This window comes from Hippocampus guttulatus, chromosome 22 (genome assembly GCF_054856545.1).
Source record: "Hippocampus guttulatus isolate MCC_2025c chromosome 22, RoL_Hgut_1.0, whole genome shotgun sequence".
Lineage (NCBI taxonomy): Eukaryota > Metazoa > Chordata > Actinopteri > Syngnathiformes > Syngnathidae > Hippocampus > Hippocampus guttulatus.
Genome location: NC_141282.1, coordinates 6,369,059 through 6,391,704, shown reverse-complemented (window position 1 = coordinate 6,391,704; position 22,646 = coordinate 6,369,059). Strand labels below are relative to the sequence as shown.

The window sequence follows — 22,646 nt, the reverse complement described above, 5'->3', positions numbered from 1 at the left end:
CCGGTGAGCAAACTATTACCCGCAGATGGGCCACGTGTTTATTTTCGAGGCCGGCGTCTTTCAAATGCGTCCTTGTCGTTCATGGTGGACTCATGCTTGACGGCGGCGGCGGTCGGTCTCAAACGGACGGCCAAGGGGCCGGAAGCGGCCCGTCGGGCGCGTCGCTCCACCCACTCATGATCCCCGCAACACTCAGACTTTCAAATGTTCATTAGTTAGACTTACTTCGCTTCGTGATTTTCATAGTTTTGAGAGTTTGAAAGGTCGAGATGACAAATGCCTCCATTTTGCAGCCTGAACACACAAAATGGAGGCTATCGATACGACCCTTAGCCACCTCGCCGTGAGAAGTTTGAAGCGCGTCGGTTCAGTTTTGAGTTTGTCAGCAACTTGAAAAGGCCCCAATTTATGATGTTACAATCTGGCCCTGGATGTTGAATATTGCTAACATGTCGACAGGAAACCTCATCGACGTCGAGGTGTTGCACCAGCTGTTTTCTTTCAACATCACTTTTCCAGCCTTTTCTTGCCACCAAGCCATCTTTATTGACGATTCTGGCAGCAGATTGGAAATGAAAATGTCATTTTCAGAAACAGCGGTCATTTCTCCGTTTCAAATTTGGACATGTCGTCTTTGTGCTATTTTCAACGAGATATAGGCACTTTTGGAAAACGTACGGTGTCAATAAAACGATAAAAGTGCACTTAATTTACCATTTACTATGCTGGTAAAATTAGACCGCGACTCTCGTGAGGATAAATGAGTTCGAAAATGGCTGATTCGGCATTCAAAAGGTATACGTATTTATTATTTTTTTGATGCATCAAGTTATGAATTTATGACGGAAGTGACGCAACAGCGCACAGTCTGGCACCTGCTTCCCGCCGTAGCTTCTGGCAGAGCTACGGAAGTTGCGTCACTGAGTCGCATCTTATTGACGGTTCGCATTAATAAACAATTTTAGAAGAATATTTCACTTCGTTTTTCCTCTTTTCCACTCAGCGGTGTGCCCAAGTAGTTCCCTGATTTGTTCCAGGCCCGCATTGGTGCCTTTAATGACATCACGTAAATAACAGCGACTGTTCTCATTTTCTTCTTTTACTGTAAATTTACTCTGCGATCGCATACGTTGCAGACTTTGTTTTCTTCCGACCAATGTTTTGTTCGGCAACGCTACGAGGAAGTTGCATTATAAAGTCCGACACCCAACGTATCTATATTTATGACTTCATATCATATGTAATCTGTTTTTGTGTGGAGTTTGGCCGCGTGTTTATGCGGGCATCCATGTGTGCAGCACCCTGTCGACGCCGTCGGCGTGACCGCAGTCGTTCTGGCCGACGGCCGAGAGTGTTGAACAGCAGCCCCTTTTACTCCCTCCACCAAACACGGCTCGCGCATGCACGCAAAACATCTGTTCGGCACGGCAAGGCTTCCGTCGCCCCCCCCCCCGCCCCCTCCTCCTCCTGCCCACCACCTGCGTCGTCGTTCCAATATCCAGCACATCCCGCTCATAACAACAACTCCCGGCGTGGGAGCAGACAGGAAGTGATCTGCGCTGTCCAAACACAATGTCACAGCTCTTCAGACATATCCAATTCGGATGTCACGGCTGCATAACGCGCAGGTCTCCAGGTGGATTTGAAAGAGTGACATTCTTAGCCGATGGCTTATTCCTTGTGTACACACGCGCGGCAAACAACTCCGCGCTCACGCACGCATGCCTCGCCTCGCCCATCCATCTGCCACACACAATAAGCAAAGCAATCTGGAGATTTGTAATGCTTTCTGGGCCTCGGTTCGGCGTGCTCCGCTAATGTGTTTCATGCTTGTTTAAGGTCTTTGCATGCTCCTTAACAAAGGTGCATTGTGATGGGTGTTCCTTATTACCTTGCTCTCTATGGAGTCGAAACACAGGCAAGCTGAATGGAGGGTTGATGTATGATTTTAAGCCTCCACACACCCCCCCCCCCCCTTGCCCGCGCTGTCAGTCTGCCCTTCACTCTCTCCGCCCGTGTTTTGCCTCTCCGGTGGTCTGTGCATGCCTATTAATGTAGCCCAGGAATGCCTGTGTAAACATTCTTGTTTCTCCGTCCCCCCTTTTTTTTTTTTTTTCCCCCCCCGGCATAATACTCGCCTGTATCGCCTTTCTCCCGACCTCACTATCTGAAACCAATTACACCAGTTCCATTTGGGTGGAATCTTATTTTCATTAGGATCCCCGTGTCATGGTGTCGGTCGCCCCGTTGTTTCCCCTCCTCTTATTTATTTTTTTTCCACTCCGTCTTTTCCAACCTCAGTGATAGATATCAACATCAAATATGCCTCTGAGTGCTTTGTGATTCATGCAGCAGCCTCCCGTTCCCTCCCTCCCCACCTCCCACCTCCCGCTCTCTGTCGAGCACACTTTCTCGTTCTCAAGAATGTGTCACATTGTGCGGTTTATACAACGTGTGCATTAACGGAGGGCAGATGTCACTTTTTGTGCATAGCAACCCGGGTCAAATAGACGGCAGGTCTGCACCATGCGATGTTTTTGTCGACTTCTGCTACTCCCCGGCAAACTTTTGATGACTTCTCTGTCGGCATTTTGTGCTGTTGTGTGAATTTTCTTTTCTCTGCCGAGCGACACAAAATGGTGACTTCTAGGTTGGGGACACAACACGCTTTCATGCCCGTACTCACTCGTTTTACTCACAAAATGGCCACCTCAACATATAGTAAGCCCGTTTTGGAGAATTTTGTGTGAAATTTCTCACAGCCAAACAACAGTTTAGCTAATCGGCTCATCTTCAGCTAATGCTGGTAATTCGGGAGGGGCAAGTACCGATACCGGGTATCAATACTAGTCGTTGGCGCTACATTGCGGCGGTTCGACGCATCAATGAATCATCATGTGCGTTCGAAAAAAAAATAAAAAATTAAATCACGATTACCTGATGGTTTAAATTTTATGTATCAAAAGTTAATAGTCGTATCAGTACTCGGTATGGGTGAACAGTTAAGAGTGAAGGAGGCAGATCAATGCATTGAGGGCTCAGTTCCCAACCAAAGTGTTTGTTTACTTGAGTCTGGCGCCGGCTCCTCCTGTGCAACTCCGTCCTTCCATCATTGATCGTGGTGACTGCATTCCCTCGAGGAGTATAAAGCATGGCAACTTTTTTTTTTCCCCCCCCCCGTGCCTTCTCAATCTCTTTTTTTTTTTCTTTCTCCTCCCGTCGTGTTTGCTCGGGTTCTCAATGTACTTGTTCAAACAGCGTTCCCACCTGCTGTCGGACACGCGTCATATGCAGCTGTTGTCATGGAAACCGGCACACCGCCACGTATATCCCCCTCCACCCCCAAAAGTTTTTTTCCTTCGTGTTCTCGCAAACTGTAAAGTTGTTGCGCCCTCCCCACATGATACTGATTGGCCGACGGAGGTGATAGCGGCGGCTCCGCGCAATGTTGTTCGCCGCCACCCCGCTTTCATCCGTCTGCTCTTGAAGAATGGGAGGGAAGCTGCGAAGCCCGGCTGCCGCTATATCTACCGTGCGGGATTAGTGAAAAAAAAAAAATACAGAATTTTCTTCGATTCTTTTAGGCAGTGCAAATGTCACTGGCGTCTGATTCCCTGAAAAATAGTTGAAGTCACGAGTTAGAGCCTCACCTCCATTTATATATGCACATGTGTAGGCACGGCCAAATCGTACTCTGAAAATGGTCGACGGCAACAGATAAAATCCCAAATATTGGTGCGATCGTTGTCTCTCTATCGACTCCAAAAAGCAAGTTGTTATTTTGATATAGTTGCACTATGATTGTTTACGCGCGCCGCCGAAGAACGAAGGAGAATGAGCGTTCAGTGGCAGGTTGCGTTCAAATAAATAGTGTCAAACCTGGCCTGCTCGTTAATTCATTCGGAATCCGATGTTGATTTTTTTTTTTGTCAACTTTAATTACAGCTCCCGGGGACACTTCACATGATGCTACCTCCACTTGGAGTTGCTATTATGAATATGCAAATGCGGCGCTAATGCACAGAGAGAGAAGTGGGCATTTCAGTTGAGCACACACTAGACGGGTCAATTCCACCGATGCCTCCTTGTTGTTTTTAACCCCCCCCCCCCCCCCCCCCCCCGTATCCTCTTCTTCAGAGGTGCTCGAGACAAACGCTATTTATCTTTGTATCAGAAAAGCAGCCAGATGTTATTTTCTGGCCATTCTTTCTTTCACGTTATTATTATTATTACTTTATTTTTTTTTTGGGTGTGTGTTTCCTGGCAGGCCCAACAAGCAGAGAGGCGAGCAAACTTGCAGCAGCCAGACTGTGGCCCGAGTTCTCCAAAGAGCCAGGACAAGGAGTGTCCACCGCAGGTACGGCGGCTCCCTGACTAATCTCCTTAAATCCGCCCATAATACGTCCTCCAGGCTCCCTTCCCAAAAGATTCCCTGCCCTTCCCTCCCACGAGTGTGTTTGATTTGGCCCACGCCCTCTCGGATCGGTTACTGTTGGCACATGGAAAAAAAACACCCAAGTGATTCACGGCATCCTTTCGAGCGGGAAGATTTCTTAACAAAACTTGGTCGATGTCCTAGCGTTAGCCTCCAAAATACTTTTTAAAAAATTTAAAACCGGTATCGGGCGCTTCTCAACATCTTTGGGGGCTTTCATAAAGCCAAGAAAATGAACGATCAATTTTTCACCGGGAAATATTTTTCTGCTAAATTTGCCGAAATCGTCGTTTGCCTGCAGCATAACAGCTGATGGCCTCTTCACCATATTTGCTTTCAACTCTGGGCTCCACTGATTGTGGTCAAAATGACACTCCAGGATAATAATGTGCAAGACATGGATTTTTTATTTTTTTTTTCTGGAACGTTGTTGGCAGGATCGTGGGAGGTTGCAGACTGCAAATTTTATCTACGTGTCATTTTCACTTGTCAAGGCTAATTTACCTTATCGACTCTGGGCCGTCTATTCCTGTCGTTAGCGATTTGCGAAAAGGTCACACTCGTGTCTGCGCATGCTTCCACCTCTGTCGCACCTATGTACACATTAACACGTCGCGCCGACACCTACTGTTAAGGCAAGAAGTAAGAACTTGACTCTGCTTACCGTACTTTTTGAGCCATCGTTATTCTCATTTCGCCTTAGCAAAGCGAATCGAAGGGAGTTGGGCTGGAGTCTTTTCCTCATCGAGGTTCTGCGCACCGCTAATGAGTGGGATGTTTGGCGTGAACCTCCCTCGTCGATGTTTTCAACCGATCCGCAACACCTTGGCGCGGCGTGGCGCCTCTCCTGCTTGATTACAAAAAGATCGGCGCGGCGAAGCTCCGCACCTCAGGAGCGCGCTTGATTTCGCTTCATTGTTTGGAAACAGACGTCTTATTTTTGCAGTCGGAACGTGTTCTTCGGCTTCTTTCTTGAATACGTTGCTACAAAGTGGGATCCTGGTCGACAAACACACACGCGCGCATGTACTGAAGAGACAATATTGAAAGGGAGCATCGTGGGTGCACGATAACGGTCGGGCCGTGTCCAAGCCTCTAATAACAACGCAGGAAGGTAAATATTGAATATTTACATTTGCTTACTCCATCCTTGCCTGGTGTTGGCGATAAGAATCAATATGAATCGCGGGCTTGTCCTCGGCCATCGCTAATCCGACTTGTTGATCCGGCCTTTATTAACGTCTCCACCTCCCCAAAAAAAGAAAAGTCTCCAGGAAGAACACGGCACTCATTCCAGGTGACATTTTAGAGCACGAAATCTTTGATTGTGGAAATGTCAGTTTTAAAACAAAGCGTGTTGCTTGTTTTATTGCGTCCACGTATTTACTACGAGGCGCGAACTTGGCAACGTCGCTTCATTTCAGGCGGCGTGCACCTAGCATGAGTGACTTGAAATAAAAATTACGTTTTGAATCATAATCGCAATCTTGTGGGGTAGGGTGAGGGGGAATATTTTTCAAAATGGTTCGGCTCCATTTGTTGCCGACGAAACCGCTTCACAGAACGGGGGATTATAGAAGTGCGTGCTCGACAGCGCAATATTTCATCAGCTGTTTTCCAGCACGCACGCTGATCCCCGCGTATGATTAACACAGCAGAAAGTGTTGGAAGGATTAATATTACCACGACATCCCGCTTTACTGATAAATCCTCCGCCGTCTTCCTCCTTCTTGCTCGCCAATCTTTGCTATTGAAGGGAGGGGAAATGATCCATAGATCACGGCATGTAAATTATTTAGTACACAAGCATCTAAGTGCCTCGCCTTGCAGTTTTAATTACCCGTATTAGTGGCTAAAGTCGCTCTCGCCAGACTAATTCTATCCGCTCTCTCGCTCGCAGGAGTTGATGATGCCGCGCTGGCACCGGCGCGCCGAGAAACAAGCCGCAAACACACACACAAACACGCAAAGCATTTGCGTAATGTGACAGGTCTATTATTACACCGTAAGCCCACGGGAGCGCTCAATAAACACCTATTTCGCCCCGGTAAATCCCCCTCCCCCCCCCTCCCGCCGCCATGCCGCTTTCAACGCCCCGCTCTTCTTCTTCTTCTTTTTTACTTTCGACTCATATCGGCCCCCCCGTGAAAGGTGTTTATGCGTTGACATTTGAAACGCAAATAAAGAAACAAGGGAGGTGGGATTACCGAGACCCGCCGCATGGTGACGGTTTCGGAAGGCGTCACGCATCCTCACGCGGCACGCAACCGTCCTCAAACCGGTTTGTGCAATGCTCAATTGCGCCTGCGTCGTAAACAACAACAAAAAAAAACCCTTTCGCTCTCAGTCGCTCTCTAACTTTCACCAAAAAAGTGTTGATGAGAGCAGGTTAGCTGACATCAGCGTGCATGCCCCCCCCCCCCACCCCCAGAAAAAAAAAAGCTATTAGCTCACATTTACATGTATGAATGGCCTCTGGTTGCGTCTGAAAATAGTGATTGCAGCTTAGGGCCATGGAGAACGTTGGGGGGGGGGGGGGGGATAGGATGTATTCATGAGCAAAACTTGTGTTGACTCTGTACGAGTGGGGACGAGGTAGGGTGGGGGCGGGGGGGGGGGGGGAGGAGCGTCAGCACATTTGAAGTCAAACACAACTGCTTTTATAACGAGAAAACAAGATTTTTTTTTTCTCCTCCCTCCCTCCATTTTTTTTTCTTTTTTGTACCTACAGGACAAGCTCGGTAAATTGCGAGGACAGAAGCAGGTTCATCATTGTGATGCAAAAGGAGTTGAAATGCAACCCCCAGGCGCTCTATAGCCGAGTTTGGAGAGAGGGTGGAAAAGTGGTGTGGGGGTGGAGGGGGAGGGGGGCGAAAAAGAAGTATCTCAGACCTTTGATGTAGCGGCAACAAATTTACCTTGTGACAGAAGATACATGGCTGCAATAAACGAGTTATACCAGCACTTACACATGCAATCAGATGATTCTGGCCAGGGTGTTAATTGGATCCTAACCGCCAGATCTGATACGCCTGGGCCCCGCCGGTGACGGCTGTGTGTGCCGGGGCGGGTGGGGGTGGGTGGGGGAGGGGGGCGGGTTTGTTGGAAGCCTTTCCAAGTGATGAACTGTAATTCAGTGAGCTGCTTGAAGCACTTGTAATTTACTGTGTGTCACTGATGAAGAGGCTGATCCAGTGGAAGGCCGTCTTACCTGCAACATCAGAGGCAAGTGCCACTGCCAACATGCCCCCCCCACCCCCCAAAGCCCCCTGCTCCCCGTCCTCCCTCCACCCGCCGCACTCCATTTCAGCATCTTCTCTACTTCAGCGTTTTTCTCCAAACCCCGCAGGGCGCCATCGTCGCGAGCAAAAAAAAAAAAAAAAAAAAAAGCGTGCCACTTGAGCGATAAAGCTGCCCCTATTTGCGCCGATAGCGTCGCAAACAAGCGGGAGGGGGGGGGGGGGGGGGGGGCGTGGCGAGCGCAGCCCGCCGCCTTCAAAAGGGCGTAATCACTTGTCGATCTGCATGTCGAGATAAATCAATGAGGGGGGGAACTACACCAAGCCCCCCCCCCTCCCCCATCTCCTCCTTTTATTCGAAGCTTTTACATGATGCTTCTTTATGTTGTGATAAATGGAGCTTCCCGCGTACCGTCGAGCGCTTATGGAAATTGATTTGGGGAAAACATTCGGTAATCTACTTAGCCGGAGTTCTGACAATCTCCAGTATCGATCCCTCTGTTGAGGCCAATACGCCGCAAGGCCCGCGGCCGCGTCATTTAACATGCACTCCGAGCGCACACTTGAACTTCAGAGTCACACGCTCGCCACGGCAGGTGCCCCTGGGGGCCCCCCCCCTCCCCGCCCAAAGTGGCGGCCATCAATAATTGTATTGCCGCGTTTGGCAGTAATTGGATAGTAAATGAGCAGAGTCAGCTCGAGGGAGCCGCCGGGTCACAAGTCCACACGCGAGGAGGGTCGGCGTGAGTTCTGCCCTCCCTCCTCCGGGACGAGGGAATCGGGCTTGCTGATTGTGGGCTCGGTTTTCGTTGTCTTTTCCTCCTCTTTTCCATTCGTACCAGCTCTTGGCTTAATTAGCGGCGGCTCTCCCTGCCAAGGCGCCGCAGTAATTACCAGCTCAAAGCCTTCCGTTTCTCAGCGTGCCGCAACTCAGCCTGTCCGACACTGTTGGACCGAGCTCTCGTCCTTGATAACCATCCCGCACCTCCCTGCACCCCCCGCCATGTTTATGGCTGTCGTCTAATCACCGCTTCCTGCCACACGTGGCGAGATGTGCGCTAATTGTTTAACTCGGATAAGTCGGCTATCGCCTGGGTTCATCCTAAAAATCCATTTATCTGGACCACAAAGTGGAAATTGTGTTACGGCTGCAAGATTTGTCCACTGTGTTGTGTTTTTTTTGTTTTTTTTTGTTTTTTTTTCCCCCAAGCTCACTTTAAGAAATTGGAGACAGATTTTATCGGACGATATTACCCTCTTTTCAAAATACAGGGTTACATTAGTGCCGCAAAAGCTCCACAAGCATGACATTGCTTTTGGAGGAAAATAATCAGTTCCTCACAATTGGCAACAATAGCAGAATAGCCGAACTCCTTAGTTGCCATTAACTCATTCACCCCCAAAGACGTTTTTAAACGTCTTTTCAGACTCGGTCCAGAATTGGCTGGTATTGAATGAGTTAATGTGAAATGTCGTCAACGGGTCGCACCAGGTGCCATCAACTCATTTTTTTTGTTTCTTGTTTTGTTGCTAATACTGGCGGTCACTAATAATGAGCTCCTTTTCATTTTTTTGGGGGGGGGGACAATATGATTGGCTGCTTGCAGAGTTGAGTAAACAACCCCCTCTTTGAATTTAATTGCCTACAATTAACATTTTTTTGCTCCTTCTCGACAGGAGAGAGGGGAGGGGTGAGCAGTTACACACGGAGGAGGAGGGCCGGAGCAAGAAAAAAGAGACACTGTGGGGAGGGGGGGGGGAATGCCAAAAATCCTTTTTTTATTCATGATGTAAATCGACAGGTGAATGGGTGAATCTGCAAAATATCATCATCAGCGTAAAAATTAAATCCATGTCATTCATTTTCGTTTTGCCAGTTTGACTCTCATGCTAACTGAAAGTCTCCTCACAGCGTGAGCGCCATTTACAAAATTGGCAACAATGCACGCCGGCGGATTCTCAAGACACCGAGGCAATTTCCAATCGGATATCGCGTCCCCTCTTCCGCCGCCTGTGGATGTTTGTGCCACTGCCATCATCGTGGAGTGAATGCTCATTAATTTCACTCCCCGCGTGGCAAAACCATTTCTCAGGGAAGCAATTCAAGGCCCTGTTCCTTTCAATTCGCCGCTCACGTCAATCAAGCGGCGGCGCGGCATCTCGCCGAACGGAGGCGTTACATTCCCGCAATTATCATGTCATATACTCGAAAATGTAAATGAACGTGTGTGTAAATTAAATTTATGGGTTGTCGGCGAAGAATGCGAACCAGGAGAGCAATTACTTATCCGCTTTCATCTGGTCGCCTCTGATACGTCAAGCAGAAAAGCACGCAGTTAAATGCGGCGCGGGGGGGGGGGGGATTAGCCTCGTGCCTCATCTTCGCGACGGACCGCTGGCCTTTTCTCTCCTCCTTTTTGTTTTCATCCCTTTGTTTCTTTTGGGGCCGACACCGCGGCGCCGCAAAGCACCTCGCAGGTGTCTTCAACTCGCTTTGAGTTTGTATTTGTCATTCCTCTTCCCTCCCATGTGAAAATGCATTTTTATAAATGTTGCTGCATTATTCATCTTATTGGTGTTTGACCATGAATGCCTTTATTTCGCCACTCAGGCAACCGCAGAAGCACTTTAAAGTACGGCGTGTGGAATCTCAATGCGGTTTGGCTCTGATGTATGCGCGCGCATACGTTGATGTGAAATCCTCGGTCTGCTTCTGCGTACCAAAAACACAACTCTGAGCCGGCATCCAATTAATGGCCTTAATGAGTGCGTCTTTAATGTTGTTTCCGTGCCGCTGTCACCGCGCGGAACCGGTCGTGACTGCCGGGGTAATTACTTACCTTGCGAATGTACCTTGAAGGGTTAATAACGTTGAAGGTGTAAGCAGGGCATTTGCATAATTACACGCGGGCTGTTTAATTTGCAACTTTTTGACGGCTTTTGTTCAGCCTCCCGCTTGTTGTGCCCGCTTTTTTTTTTTTTCCCCTTGTCGTCCAGAGGAGAGGGGAGATGTCGCGCGGGGGCCGCAAGAACAACATCCTCCTCCTCCTCCTCCTCCTCCTCCACATCCTCTCGCACCTTCCGCGGAGGCCCTTCTCTCGCTAAGACTCTAATGAACAATGGAGGCAGGATTTGTTTGAATATGAATATGAATGTGCAGCAGGGGGCCGGCTGCCAGTTGACCTTCAGCTGTGATTTTCAGTTCATCAGGATTAGTCAAGGCGGGCGATCAGGAGCCACTAATGCATAATGACTTCTAAAATGAAAAATGTGTAGTGACCATGCAAATGTCTCGGCTAATCAAAGAGGGGGGGGGGGGGGGACCTGGGCCGGGAAGGGGAGAGGAGCTAAACAAGGACGTGTCAAGGCCTGACAGCCAGCAAGGAAGGAGGGAGGGGGGGGGAGACATGCGTGGAAAGTAATCAAGGCGCTTTGATTAGCCGGCGATGAGGACGGGGATGTCTTATTGGCCCCTTGACACAGCGCGCGGGGGCCGGCGACCGGCGTGGCCGCCCGGACGACGAGCGCCGCCGCGATTCGTGGCCGTGACGACACGTTGATATTCGAATCGCACGCTAAAACCCGCGCTGAGTTGATTTTGCTCATGTGTGTCGAAGTCGAGGGGAAAATCGATCGACAACAAACCGAATAGCATGAGCGGTTTTAATCCACTTCCTGGCTGTTTCGCATTCGCGTCGCTGATAGGAAAAGCTAATGTAGGCGAGTTCAAGGGACCCGCTAATTAAGGTCCATGTCTATTTAAATGGCTTCTTTTCCCCAGAGGGAATGACGAGGAGGGAAAAATAAGAACAGCCATCCAGAGGCAGGGCCCCCACTTGTCCTTCAGCATTTCCGCCGGTCCACAAACGCCGCCTGACCCGCTCTGGCAAAAAAAAAAAAACCCTTCCTCAGGTCTCTTCTGCGCTCCTCTGCCGTGCGTCGCAGGTTCCAGCCTCAGTGGCCATGATGAGTCCCCAGGTGATCACGCCACAACAGATGCAGCAGATCCTCCAGCAGCAGGTGCTCTCCCCCCAGCAGCTCCAGGCCCTCCTCCAGCAGCAGCAGGCGGTCATGCTGCAGCAGGTGCCCGCTTACAGAGTCACACACCTTTCCATTTATCCAAGCGCACCGAAACGGGTTAAAAACCCGTCGACCTTCGACCTCGGACGCGCCTGTCCCACTCTCTCGCCACAAAAAAAAAAAAAAAAAAAAAAAAATGTCGTTCGGGCCGCCAATGACTGAACGGCGTCAAAGCCACCCCGTCCGTCCTTGACACACTTTTACCGAGAGGGATCTGAAATTGCCTGGCTTGTTCCTCCGCGTTGCCTCTAATTAAGCATCTCCCGCGTGTCGCCGGTTCAATTCCCCCGTCTGGGACCGCGGGCCAGCGCGCGGTGCTGAGTGACACCGTAGGGTGACGCGTGATGTAACATTTTGGAGCGCGCCGGTGTCAGAGTTGAAGTGCATTTCTCATTTTCTGGATTTGATTAAGGCAAGGAGAATTTTTTAATTAAGATTGTCACTTATCGCGATTGTTCCTCTTTATGACAGGACGCCACTTTGCGTGCGGTAGACTTTGCGACGGCATCTGTCATGGCGACTTCAAGGCACTTCAGTGTTCAATTATTAATCGGGAGAATTAGATTTCGGTACCACGCGAGCGGAACTGAATTGGAGTGGAGCGCGGCTTCGCCATCGGTCATAGCGTCTCATTCATTAGTGTCTTTGTCGCTAACGGCTTGTTTGCTTGCGCTCGATCATTTTTCCAACTTCGATTCCTGTTTCAGACCAACAAATGCAACTTGTGTTTTTCACAGTTGTAAATTGCTGCGAGCGCAGATGCAAATTCCAAAAGACGTCAAAAACATGATAATGTATTGCCGTTTTTTTTTTTTTTTTTTGCATAATCAATGCAAAACTCGGAGCTGTATATTCGGAGGAAAAGCCTGCTGCGTTTTAACGCGAGGCCTCGTGAATTAATTCACATCTTTCCTGTACAATGGAACCACGATGGGGCTAATATGGAAGCAAATTCGGAGACGTGCGCTTCGAAGGATTAACGCGCGCCTTGTTTGTGTGCAGCAACACCTGCAGGAGTTTTATAAGAAACAGCAGGAGCAGCTTCATCTGCAGCTTCTCCAACAGCAGCATCCTGGCAAACAGGCTAAAGAGGTATATATATATTTTTTTATTTTGTTTTATTTATTTATTGGGTGTGTGTGTGTGGGGGGGGGGGGGGGTGACACGGCTTTTTCATTCAACGTCCCTCGCCCATCATCAATCCACGCTACTTAATGCAGAGGATGCGGCGGCTCGCTGGGCTAATGAAATGTTTGGAGCAACAACAACAATTGATAGCGAAGAAAGCGAAAGGCGACTGCGTGCGACTCATTAGTGACTTGTCGTCGTCCTCCCCCCGCGCGCGCTCGGCCACAAATCAGCGCTGGAGTTGCACTGCGTGGCGCCCCTGAATCACATTGACGGACGGACGGTCAACGCAAATAGCTGGCGCTGTCACATCAGCTGGCTATCATAGAAGAGGGAGCCGGCTTGACAGCCTCTCGTCCGAATCCTTTCAAATTGATCAGAAAACACACACGGCGTCTCGCTCTCTCTCTCTCTCTCTCTGTTTCTGTCTCTTCAAGCAGCCCATTACTTGGCCCCCGACAGGAAGCAGCACACGACCTCCCAGCGGCTTTGTTTCTGTTTGGATTTGTAAATTGTTTTATTTTTGCCGCCGCCAAATATGGAATAGAAATTGCTCCCTTATTTCTCCAGAGGAGGCGGGATGGGATGGGAAAGGAGGTTGTCACCTCCTCTGCATCGCTTCATTATGCAGCAGGTTGCGTTGCCGGGCCCTTCCTTTTTATCATGAGTGAAATGTTCAAGCGCACGCTTGGAAAGCCAATTTCGACATTTACAAAAGTTTAAATATTTTTGTTGAATTGCCCAGTTTGATTGTTTTTTTTTTTGGTTGTTGTTTAATTTACAGTATGAATGATTGTATCTTGCTTCCGTCCTTTAGTTTTTTGCACTTTTGGACTTTTCCTGAACTCAAGGACTTGAATCGCTACTTTTAGCCCATGGTCACAGCTAAAGCTAATTTGTCTGTCATTTTACCCCCCCCCCCCCCCCCCCCCCCTCCTTCACCGCAGCAACAGCAGCAGCAGCAGCAGCAACAGCAGCTGGCTGCCCAGCAGCTCGTCTTCCAGCAGCAGCTCCTGCAAATGCAGCAGCTCCAGCAGCAGCAACACCTGCTCAATATGCAGCGGCAGGGCCTGCTATCGCTGCCCGGGCCCGCCCCCGGCCAGGCCGCCCTGCCCGGACAGACATTGCCCCCGCCAGGTGAGATCACGGCCACGGTTTCCAACGGCAAACGTTTGTCAGATTACCCCCCACCGCCCCACCCCCCAACCTCCCATCATGTCAGGCTTTGTCTCTCTCATCGGTATGCACCCGCCGCCCTCCCGTGTTATCTCGCCGTCCGTCTGCATGTTTGCATTGCCCTCATTGGTATGCTCCTCCGCCAGCCGCCTTGTCGCTAACTTGCTAGCCCATCGCGCTTAAACATTCCATTCCACATTTTGTGTCCGTCTTTGCCGTTTGTCTGTTCCCAAGCACTCCATCACCTTCATGTTGTTGTTTACCTCTTGTGCGGACAAGGAGAGAGGAAAGGGGGGGGGGGGGGGGAGTAAGCAAGGCTCCGTTTTCTCCCCCAGAAGAAAATAAACACCAATTTGTTTGTTGTTTCACAAATGCCAGCGAGGAGAGTGAAGAAATTCAGTGGTGCTGGACGTTGCATAGTGCAAAGGGGAGGGCCCTCGTCAATAACAAAGTCCTCTTTTATTCGCTGCGTTCCTTTTGACGTGAATCCATGAGTTCGTAAAAAAAACCAAGAGTAACATTTTCGACGTCTTCCACTGCAGCCGGCTTGAGCCCGGCAGAGCTCCAGCAGTTGTGGAAGGACGTGACCGGAGGCGGCGGCGGCGGCGGTGGCGGAGGCGCCGCCGCCGGCCACGCCATGGAGGACAACGGCATCAAACACGGCGGCGTCAACAACATCGGCGGCACCCGTGGCCTGGACCTCTCCACGAACAACCACAGCAACAGCAGCAACAACAACAACAGCAGCAGCAGCAGCAACAGCAGCAGCAGCTGCAACTCGTCGTCAACTACCTCCTCCTGCAGCCCCCTCAAAGCGTCACCGCCCATCTCGCACCATTCCAACGGACAGTCGCCTGTCCTCAACCACAGACGGGAGCGGGAACGGGAGCGGGAGAGAGAGAGGTACACATCGGTGAAATGCGGCGAACGCGGAAAAAAAAAAAAAGAATAAAAAATAAGAATACAAGATGAAACAAATAACACAAGCTGGTTTTTCTTCACAACTCGACACTGGGGTTATTTGTTCCGGTTCAAAGAGGCGGCTTTGTTAACTACAGGGAAAACAAGATGTTTTGTTTATTTGTTTCATAGTTGATCACAAAACAAGAGGTTTGTTCTCCCCGAGGAGCGCGCGTGCCGTTGCGCGCACTTAGCTCCCGCGCAAATATCAAACGCGAGCAAAGGAAGGCACGCAGGCAAGCACACACAACAACAAACCTCACTGGCAGACAAGACGAGATAACACCCCCCCCCCCCCCACCCCCAGCCCGTACATTAAGTATTTAGTTCTTTCTGCCGCTTTTGGAAAAATTACCTCCCTTGCTTGCTTGTCATGTAAACAGAATACATGATGCCTTGAGTGGCGTTTCCAGGATGTTTATCCTTGTGATGGCGTGTTTTATGAATGCACCCCCTGCACCAAAACACTGACTCCTCACATATCGGGACATGCATTATTCAAAGGCTTTACTTGGGCGATATTATAATAAGGCCTTATGGTAGCGCCGCTCGCAGGTGGAAGTGCCGTGTAATTGGTTTACAGTAGATGCTATCGACGGCGTACCACCAGAAGGCGTGAAAGAGGATATGTGGTGGAAGCCAGAAGAGAAAAAGACTTTATCTGCCTGTGTCCCGCGGGGGGGGCCGGGGGGGGGGGGGGTGGGGGGTCCGGTAATGATCGAACGAGGGGAATTGTCGGGAGCCCTGCTTACCGGCACGCCGCCGATCGATGCGGGGTAAGCCCCTGTGAAAAAGCCGGCATGAGCGCGCGCAGCCAGCCGAAAGGTTAAACTGTCATCTTGAATCGGATGAACTTCTCCAGTATAGTTCATTTTTCTTTTGTTTAAAATGTTTATATTATTATTAATTCGCTAGTTTTGAACTCGTTTTTGGAGCCCTTTTATGAGTTTTTATTCTGTTTAATTTCTTTTTCAAAAATGCTGTTTCACTTGACTTTTTATTCATTTTAGAATGAATTTGGTTTTTGTTTTTTTGTTTTTTTAATTATATGGATTATTTCAAATTTTACACTGGGTCATGCTCTCACCTCTCTATTCTCCGCAGTTCACAGCATGAAGAAAACGGCGGCTCCCATCCCTTGTATGGCCACGGTGTGTGCAAGTGGCCCGGCTGTGAGAGCATCTGCGAAGACTTTGGACAGTTTTTGAAGTAAGTTCAGGACAACAATACGTGTCTCCACGAGCTCGCACCTCTATTTCAAGTGAGCCGACGCCGCAACACGTGTAGCGAGGCAATGTAAGAGTCGTCGCAGTCATGTATTCTTTATCCTCTGCGGAGAATGCATCATATTGCTGCCGTACTGATGAGCTGGGAGAAGTTCTTATACTACCCCCAGGTGGCCAAAGCTGGCACACCAGAAAGGGCAAACCGACCGCCATTCAAGGAATGGAATTAAAGTCACTTCATGAGGGAAAGCGCTTCATGTTCATCACATCCAAAATATAGACGTGATCATTTTTTGATATTCTCAGAGGCTTCGTGCCCATGAAATGCAAACGTCTGTGGAGATTGTTTTGATATTTTCAGAGTTTGAAGTGGGCTTGAGAAGAGATGCGCTTGGGCGACGAGTCAAAGCTTCTTTCCGACATGAAGCGGCGTACATTAAGCGTTTTAGACTGTCCCAGACCTGGTGCTACGCCGACTGCCACGTCGCTCTAAATCCAACCGATTTGAATCGGAAAATGATGTGGAAGATGTGAGCGCATCCAATCGAACCCGTGTGTAAAAAAAAAAACTGTCGCCACTTTGACCTTGCCGGCAGCTTGTTGACAGGGTTCAGCCCGAGCAGCCCCCGGACTCGGTCAGCCGCGATCCATAACAAATCGCCTCGGTGGCGTGGAAGCGCCTGATAGGCTTGTGGAGGAAGTCGTCAAAAGGCTAATGGCAACTCGCACGGCCGCACACCGGCCTCCACAACAAAGGCCCGCCATTCAATTGTTGTCATGGTGCAAGGCAGCAGAGCAAATGAACTCTTCATGCTCCATCAACAATTTAGTTAATTAGCTCATTTGTAATTGGCCGGCTTTGTTGCCAGGATGTCAGCGAGGGGACATCAAAAGGAGGGAAGGTGTTTGCAGCACCGACGATTACAGGTTATCACGCCGCCACTCACCCGCTCTCACTCACTCCGAGAAGAAAAGCCGGCGAAAGCTTTCATTTGAATATTCTAATTAGATTTGTAATTAACTGTGAAATAACGATCTGGTGTGTATTTTCCGACGGGGCTTTAAACATCCACGTGGATGGGGTCCGGAGATTGTTGTGGCTTGTATTTATTTATTTTTTTCTGCGGTTGTAAGCCCAAAAACTCATCAGGCTCTTCTGAAATAACCGTAATAAACTCCCGTGTTTATTGGGCGAAACAGCCAGACAGTATATTAAGCCGCATTTTCACGCACTATCAACTCTTTTTTTTTTTTTTTTTTTTTTTGGTGAACCTTAATTGACACGGGAATGAATCAGAGGTGAATGTAAACGACAGCCGCAGCCTGACAAGTGGGTTTGCTTTTCCCCGGCCGACTCTCCGTACAACCGAGGTGATAAATTGTCGACCGATTAAAATGTAAAAAAAAAAAAACGAACTGAAACGGCATCTTAATGTTTATTTGTTATGGTCTTTGTTCATATAATCCAAAAAGCATTTTCATATTTCATTCATGAAAAGGTTTTCCCAATTTTTGTTGACTTCGATACATTTTTCGTCCACTGCAACAACCTCCGTCTCTGAAGGAAGATCGAAAAGTCGTTGACGTCATTCCACAATACTCGTTGACCTTTTTATTATGTTGCCCTCGGCCCAGAAAATTCATCCTAAAGCTAATAGCAATGAAACTAACATTTTTTTTAATTCCAACTGTATTTGAAAAAAAAGTCAAAATGACATCAAATTAACTCTTAAAAAAAAAAAAAATCTCATCCCAGGCAATATCCATTGTCCTCACATCCATAGGCATCATGTGTCACTTGAGCCCGTTTATGTGGTCCAGTGCAGGTAGAGGAGTTTGCCTTCCAGCTTGGGGACGAACGCACGCATGAGGAGGCAAGTTTGTGTCGGATTATCACCCCCCCCCATATCTTTGCATCACCTCGGTATGCTTACTTAAAGATGGTTTGTATGCTCTGAGGATATAGTGGAGGTAGCTTAGTGGGTTAGTTAGGAGAATCTGTGTGGGGAAAAAAAAACCCCCAACAGGTCAGACACTAGAATAAGCTGGCAAAGTGATGCAAGAAGGTGTTGGGGAGGGAAAGTGAGCCACCAAATTGAAAGGTTGTCTTTTTTTTTTTTTCTTTGATACCGATGCTTTACACAACATCGCCTGCAACATAACACAACAGCGTCTCGCTTCGCTTCTCCGCCCGACTCGCCCGCACCCCAGCGAGTCAGAGGCTGCCTCTTCTACCCGAACCCAGCCGGCACATGAAAACAGGCGCCAACAAAGGAGGCGGGCTCGTCACCGGAACAAAGATGGCTGCTCGGTGGCGTGCCTCCGAGCGGTGATTGTCGGTGTCACACGGAGGCCTTTCATGTTGCCGGAGATGCCAGTCGACGACACGCGCGTAGCGTTTAAACAGGGTTACATAAAGCGGGTGTCAGATTTGGATGACAGTTTCCGTGTCGCGAGATGGGTGTGGGTTACGCGCGTGAGGAGGAGGAGGAGCTCGAGGGGAGTGTGTGTGTGGGGGGGGGGGGGGGGGGTAATCGCTCGCTGTTGGCGTTCCGCTCGGCGCCCGCGACGCGTTTAGTCATCTTTTTGTTGTGTTGCGCCGGGGAAACTTGTCGCCGTCAGCGGTGAAAAGCGCATTCCGTGTTCTTTGAAGTGCTCTCACCTGGTAAAGGTGCCTGCGAGCCGGCGAGCGCGCCGAATAAAGAAAGATGGTATCTTCGAGTTTGGGTTGGGCTTGACGTGTTAGCCGCGTGCCAGTTTTGCACTTAAGTCATCCACTCGCCGGCCTTATTACCGGCACCGACGTTGAAATGGCAAGCTCGGCCCGCTAACCTGATGTCTGTGACCCGCTGCTAATTAAACCCACAAGGCCGCAGCCAAGTGCCTCTATATAACGCACACACATATATACATAGTGTAGGCGGTGAGGCTGCCCCCCCCCCCTCCCACTTCCCCGGCAGCCCCTTGATAGTTGAGTTTCCCCTCTACCCTTCCACATGTCTGCCGCACTGTGACAAGACCTTTAAAACGGAGGGCATTACTTATGCATCACCACCACGGGGAGAGTGTGTGCCGTTTGCGCACACGCGTGTGTACATATGCCACACGCGTGTTTTGCTCGCAACCGGGCGCGGTGCCGACGCTCGTGTGGTCGGGCGGCTGTGAAACTCGCAGCTCGTGACAATACGACGCAGACAATTAGCCGAGCGGCGTCGTAATGTGGATTTATTAGCGGGCCCTTGAGTGGACGCTGATGGCCTACATACATATTCATACTGTGTACACTTCTGTGTGTGTGTGTGTGTGTGTGTGTGTGTGTGTGTGTGTGTGTGTGTGTGTGTGTGTGTGTGTGTGTGTGTGTGTGTGCGTTGCTGTGAGATGTGTTTGGAGATGAGAGACCTGCAGGAAATTCTGTTCCATGCGCCCTCACTAGTCTATACGCGGTTTTGTGATTCGTATTGTGTTCACAAGCCGAGCCCACGGGCACTTATTTGCACCCGATAAATAACGTCTGTTGCCGTCGGTGGCAGTGAACGAGTTGAAAAATGACATTGTAGTGCACTGCGATGTCGATTCGAATCTGATCAACTAATACACACGTATGTAAAGTTCCGATGCATTTGTGATGGGCGTGGGCGAGATGGGGATTTTTGCTACTCGCGGGGAGGGGGGGGGGTCCACCGCCGTTCCAAATGTGAGGCCCCAGCTCAGTAAATAAGGTGTGTGTTCTTTTTAATGATTGCTTCTGTCTGCCCGCCTGCGTACCCCCATCACCCCTCCTTTTCATTATTCTCTCCGTCTTGTGGAATTATTAATGCACAGTAGGACATGCTGCCATTTGAATATTTCATAACTGTAGTAATCTTCCCTGTAATCGCCTCGCTAACTGGCCAGTAGCAGAAGGTGCGTTTTGAATCATTGGCAAACATGCGTACGGACTGAATTTAGAAAAAATAAAAAATAAAATTACAAACCCTCGGTAGGCTGATCCCTTCCACCCCCGCCGCACCCCCCCCCTTTTTTTTTTTTGTAATGAGGTATCTTTGGGGACAGCGAGCAGTGGGCGCCGTGCTTTTGAAGCAGCTGTAATTCATGACACGCGCCATACATCAAGTGCATAAGATAGCATTATGGGCAGTGGAATGAAAAGGGTATTTGCAACATTAGTTCCCTCATCCTGCGAGGGACGTGATTAAATGATTAATGAAACGCCCGCTCTTCTGCATGCACATCCTGAAACAGCAATTAGGTGCCGGGCTGCAGAAACACGCCGCTTCTTCCCACCCCTCACTCCCTCATCTCCCAAATGCTTCCTTATTTTTGGTTGCTAATGAAACAGTTCTGAACACGACCGATTGGTTGCGGATGTTGCCCAGAAATACTTTTTTTGGGGGGGGGGGGGGGGCTGCACGGACTCTTCATAGCTTTTTCCTCCTCCATATTTGTGCACATTAAGAGTCCGTCTTGATGACGCTTTTGTGTTCTACAGACGAAATCGGATCGAGACACAAAAACCCTTCATTGACCGTCGCAGCCGCCTGGCGGTCTCTTTCTTCCCATGAGGCGAACGCAGCAGATCGCTTTAATGACACTTGGAGGAGATGCTTTTGTGTGTCCAAATGTTGCCGCCGTTAAATGGTGCGCATTGTTTTGCGTAAACGAGGAGACAAAGGCGAGGCGCTGAGCCAGCTCCTTTTCCCTCAGGCTGAAGTTAGCCATCTCGACTGGTGCGGGCCCATTGTCAAGTCCAAACGGCACCGCGCGCCGGCATGTTGCTTCTAATTACCTCGTTTCAGTGCGGAACAATGGCGTCCTAACGGGATCCCGTATACAGCCAAAACGATCGAAATTTCAACAAAATCGCATTGGAGGTGATCCCGGATGTGTTGCTGAATCGGTGAATCTGTTCACCCGCAGGCACCTAAACAACGAGCACGCCCTGGATGATCGGAGCACAGCCCAGTGTCGGGTGCAGATGCAGGTTGTACAGCAGTTGGAAATCCAAGTAAGTTCTCTCAAGAAACTGCGCCGTCACTTCGGGGTCGACCATTTCGCGCCGTCGCGGTTTGTCAAAGGAGGCCGCGGCGAGGCCTGCCGCAAAATTAGGACCTGTCGAATTAAACAAAGCCGCCACACAATGGGATCCTCGGGCCCATTATGGCTCTTTTAATTGAATTAAGCGCGCGCTTTATTTTCCCCGGCTTTGCTTTTTTCTTTCCAATTAATAGCGAGCGCGTCTCTCCCAGTCTGCCGCGTTAATTAACTGCACTTTGCACCTGAAGAACGCTCAAAAGGAGGGAACTATTTTCAGGAGGTGGAGCGTGACCTTATTAAGAAGTCATGCCGGCTAGATAATGAGAGCGCTGATTGAGCGACATTATTGCTCGGCGCCGCTGACATCTGCTCGTCTTTTCTGTTTCGAAACAAGCGGATATATTCCAAAACGCACGTCGGGATAATTGTCGCTAGCCTTCCTCTTTAGCGAGTCTCATCAGCTTCGTGTTTCACTACCAGGACCCAGGGAGGCGGGTCGGTCTCACGCCATGATTTTCGAAGGACCCCCTTCACCTCTTGCCAGCTGCAGGCTGCACCGCCGTCCCCTTAACTCATTCACTCCCAAAGACGTTTTTAAACGTCTTTTCAGACTCTGTCTAGAATTGGCTGGTTCTGAATGAGTTAACGGGGACTTGAAGCCCGCCTCATTATTCGCCCGGCTGCCTCGTCACCCGTCAGGCCCTCCGCCGACCTAAATTCCAGCGTTGCCGATAAGACGCGGCCGCTGTTTGTTTTGCCCCACATCATCCTGCGTGTGTCTTCACTTCATTCCCCTCTTCTTCTCTGTCTTGAACAGCTTTCGAAAGAACGCGAGCGTCTTCAGGCTATGATGACCCACTTGCACATGCAGCCCTCCGAACCCAAGTCATCTCCCAAACCAGTGAGTGCATATTGCTCCGTAAACACGCCGGCGATGAGCAACTATCGTCGAGTGACGGGCGCGGATGATGAAGACGTAATGGGGATTTGTATCGCCTGCTTCTGGCGCTAGGACGACAAGTTTGGAAGTGTATTTAAATGGCCCAAAAATAGCGTGGAGGGCCGAGGGGGCCGGGTGGCATTTCTCCACGATGGATATAACCGCCAAAACAACCTGTTGGCTGGATGATTGAGCCCCTCGCGCTCAGACGCTGTCATTTCGCCAACATACAGCGGAAAATTATAGCCGAGGATTGCGACTGAATTCTGATATCAACACACAATTGTTGCCAAAATTGGTCCCACGGGAGAATTTGCTGTGGATAGGCATTTAACATGTTTATTTTCCAAATGTCTCCAATTTTACACATTGGATCGTTTGTACGCTGCTTCGTAAGAGTCTGCTCGCCTTGGAATCATTGGATGAAG

The 22,646-nt window shown here is 49.6% G+C and overlaps 1 protein-coding gene across 3 annotated transcripts in view; it reads left to right on the top strand.

Annotated features, from left to right (window-relative positions):
- foxp2 (forkhead box P2) overlaps positions 1–22,646 on the top strand; it is a 75,027-nt gene that overhangs the window by 39,607 nt on the left and 12,774 nt on the right. For 2 of the 3 annotated variants that reach the window (XM_086103425.1, XM_086103423.1), the window contains exons 3-10: positions 4,268–4,357; positions 11,620–11,757; positions 12,757–12,846; positions 13,830–14,019; positions 14,601–14,961; positions 16,123–16,227; positions 21,162–21,249; positions 22,096–22,179. In XM_086103425.1, the coding sequence (XP_085959551.1) occupies positions 11,638–11,757; positions 12,757–12,846; positions 13,830–14,019; positions 14,601–14,961; positions 16,123–16,227; positions 21,162–21,249; positions 22,096–22,179 (1,038 nt within the window). In that variant the 5' untranslated portion in view covers positions 4,268–4,357; positions 11,620–11,637. Of the gene's footprint in view, positions 1–4,267; positions 4,358–11,046; positions 11,758–12,756; positions 12,847–13,829; positions 14,020–14,600; positions 14,962–16,122; positions 16,228–21,161; positions 21,250–22,095; positions 22,180–22,646 lie in introns of those variants that run through there. The other variant, XM_086103424.1, reaches the window with a different exon arrangement.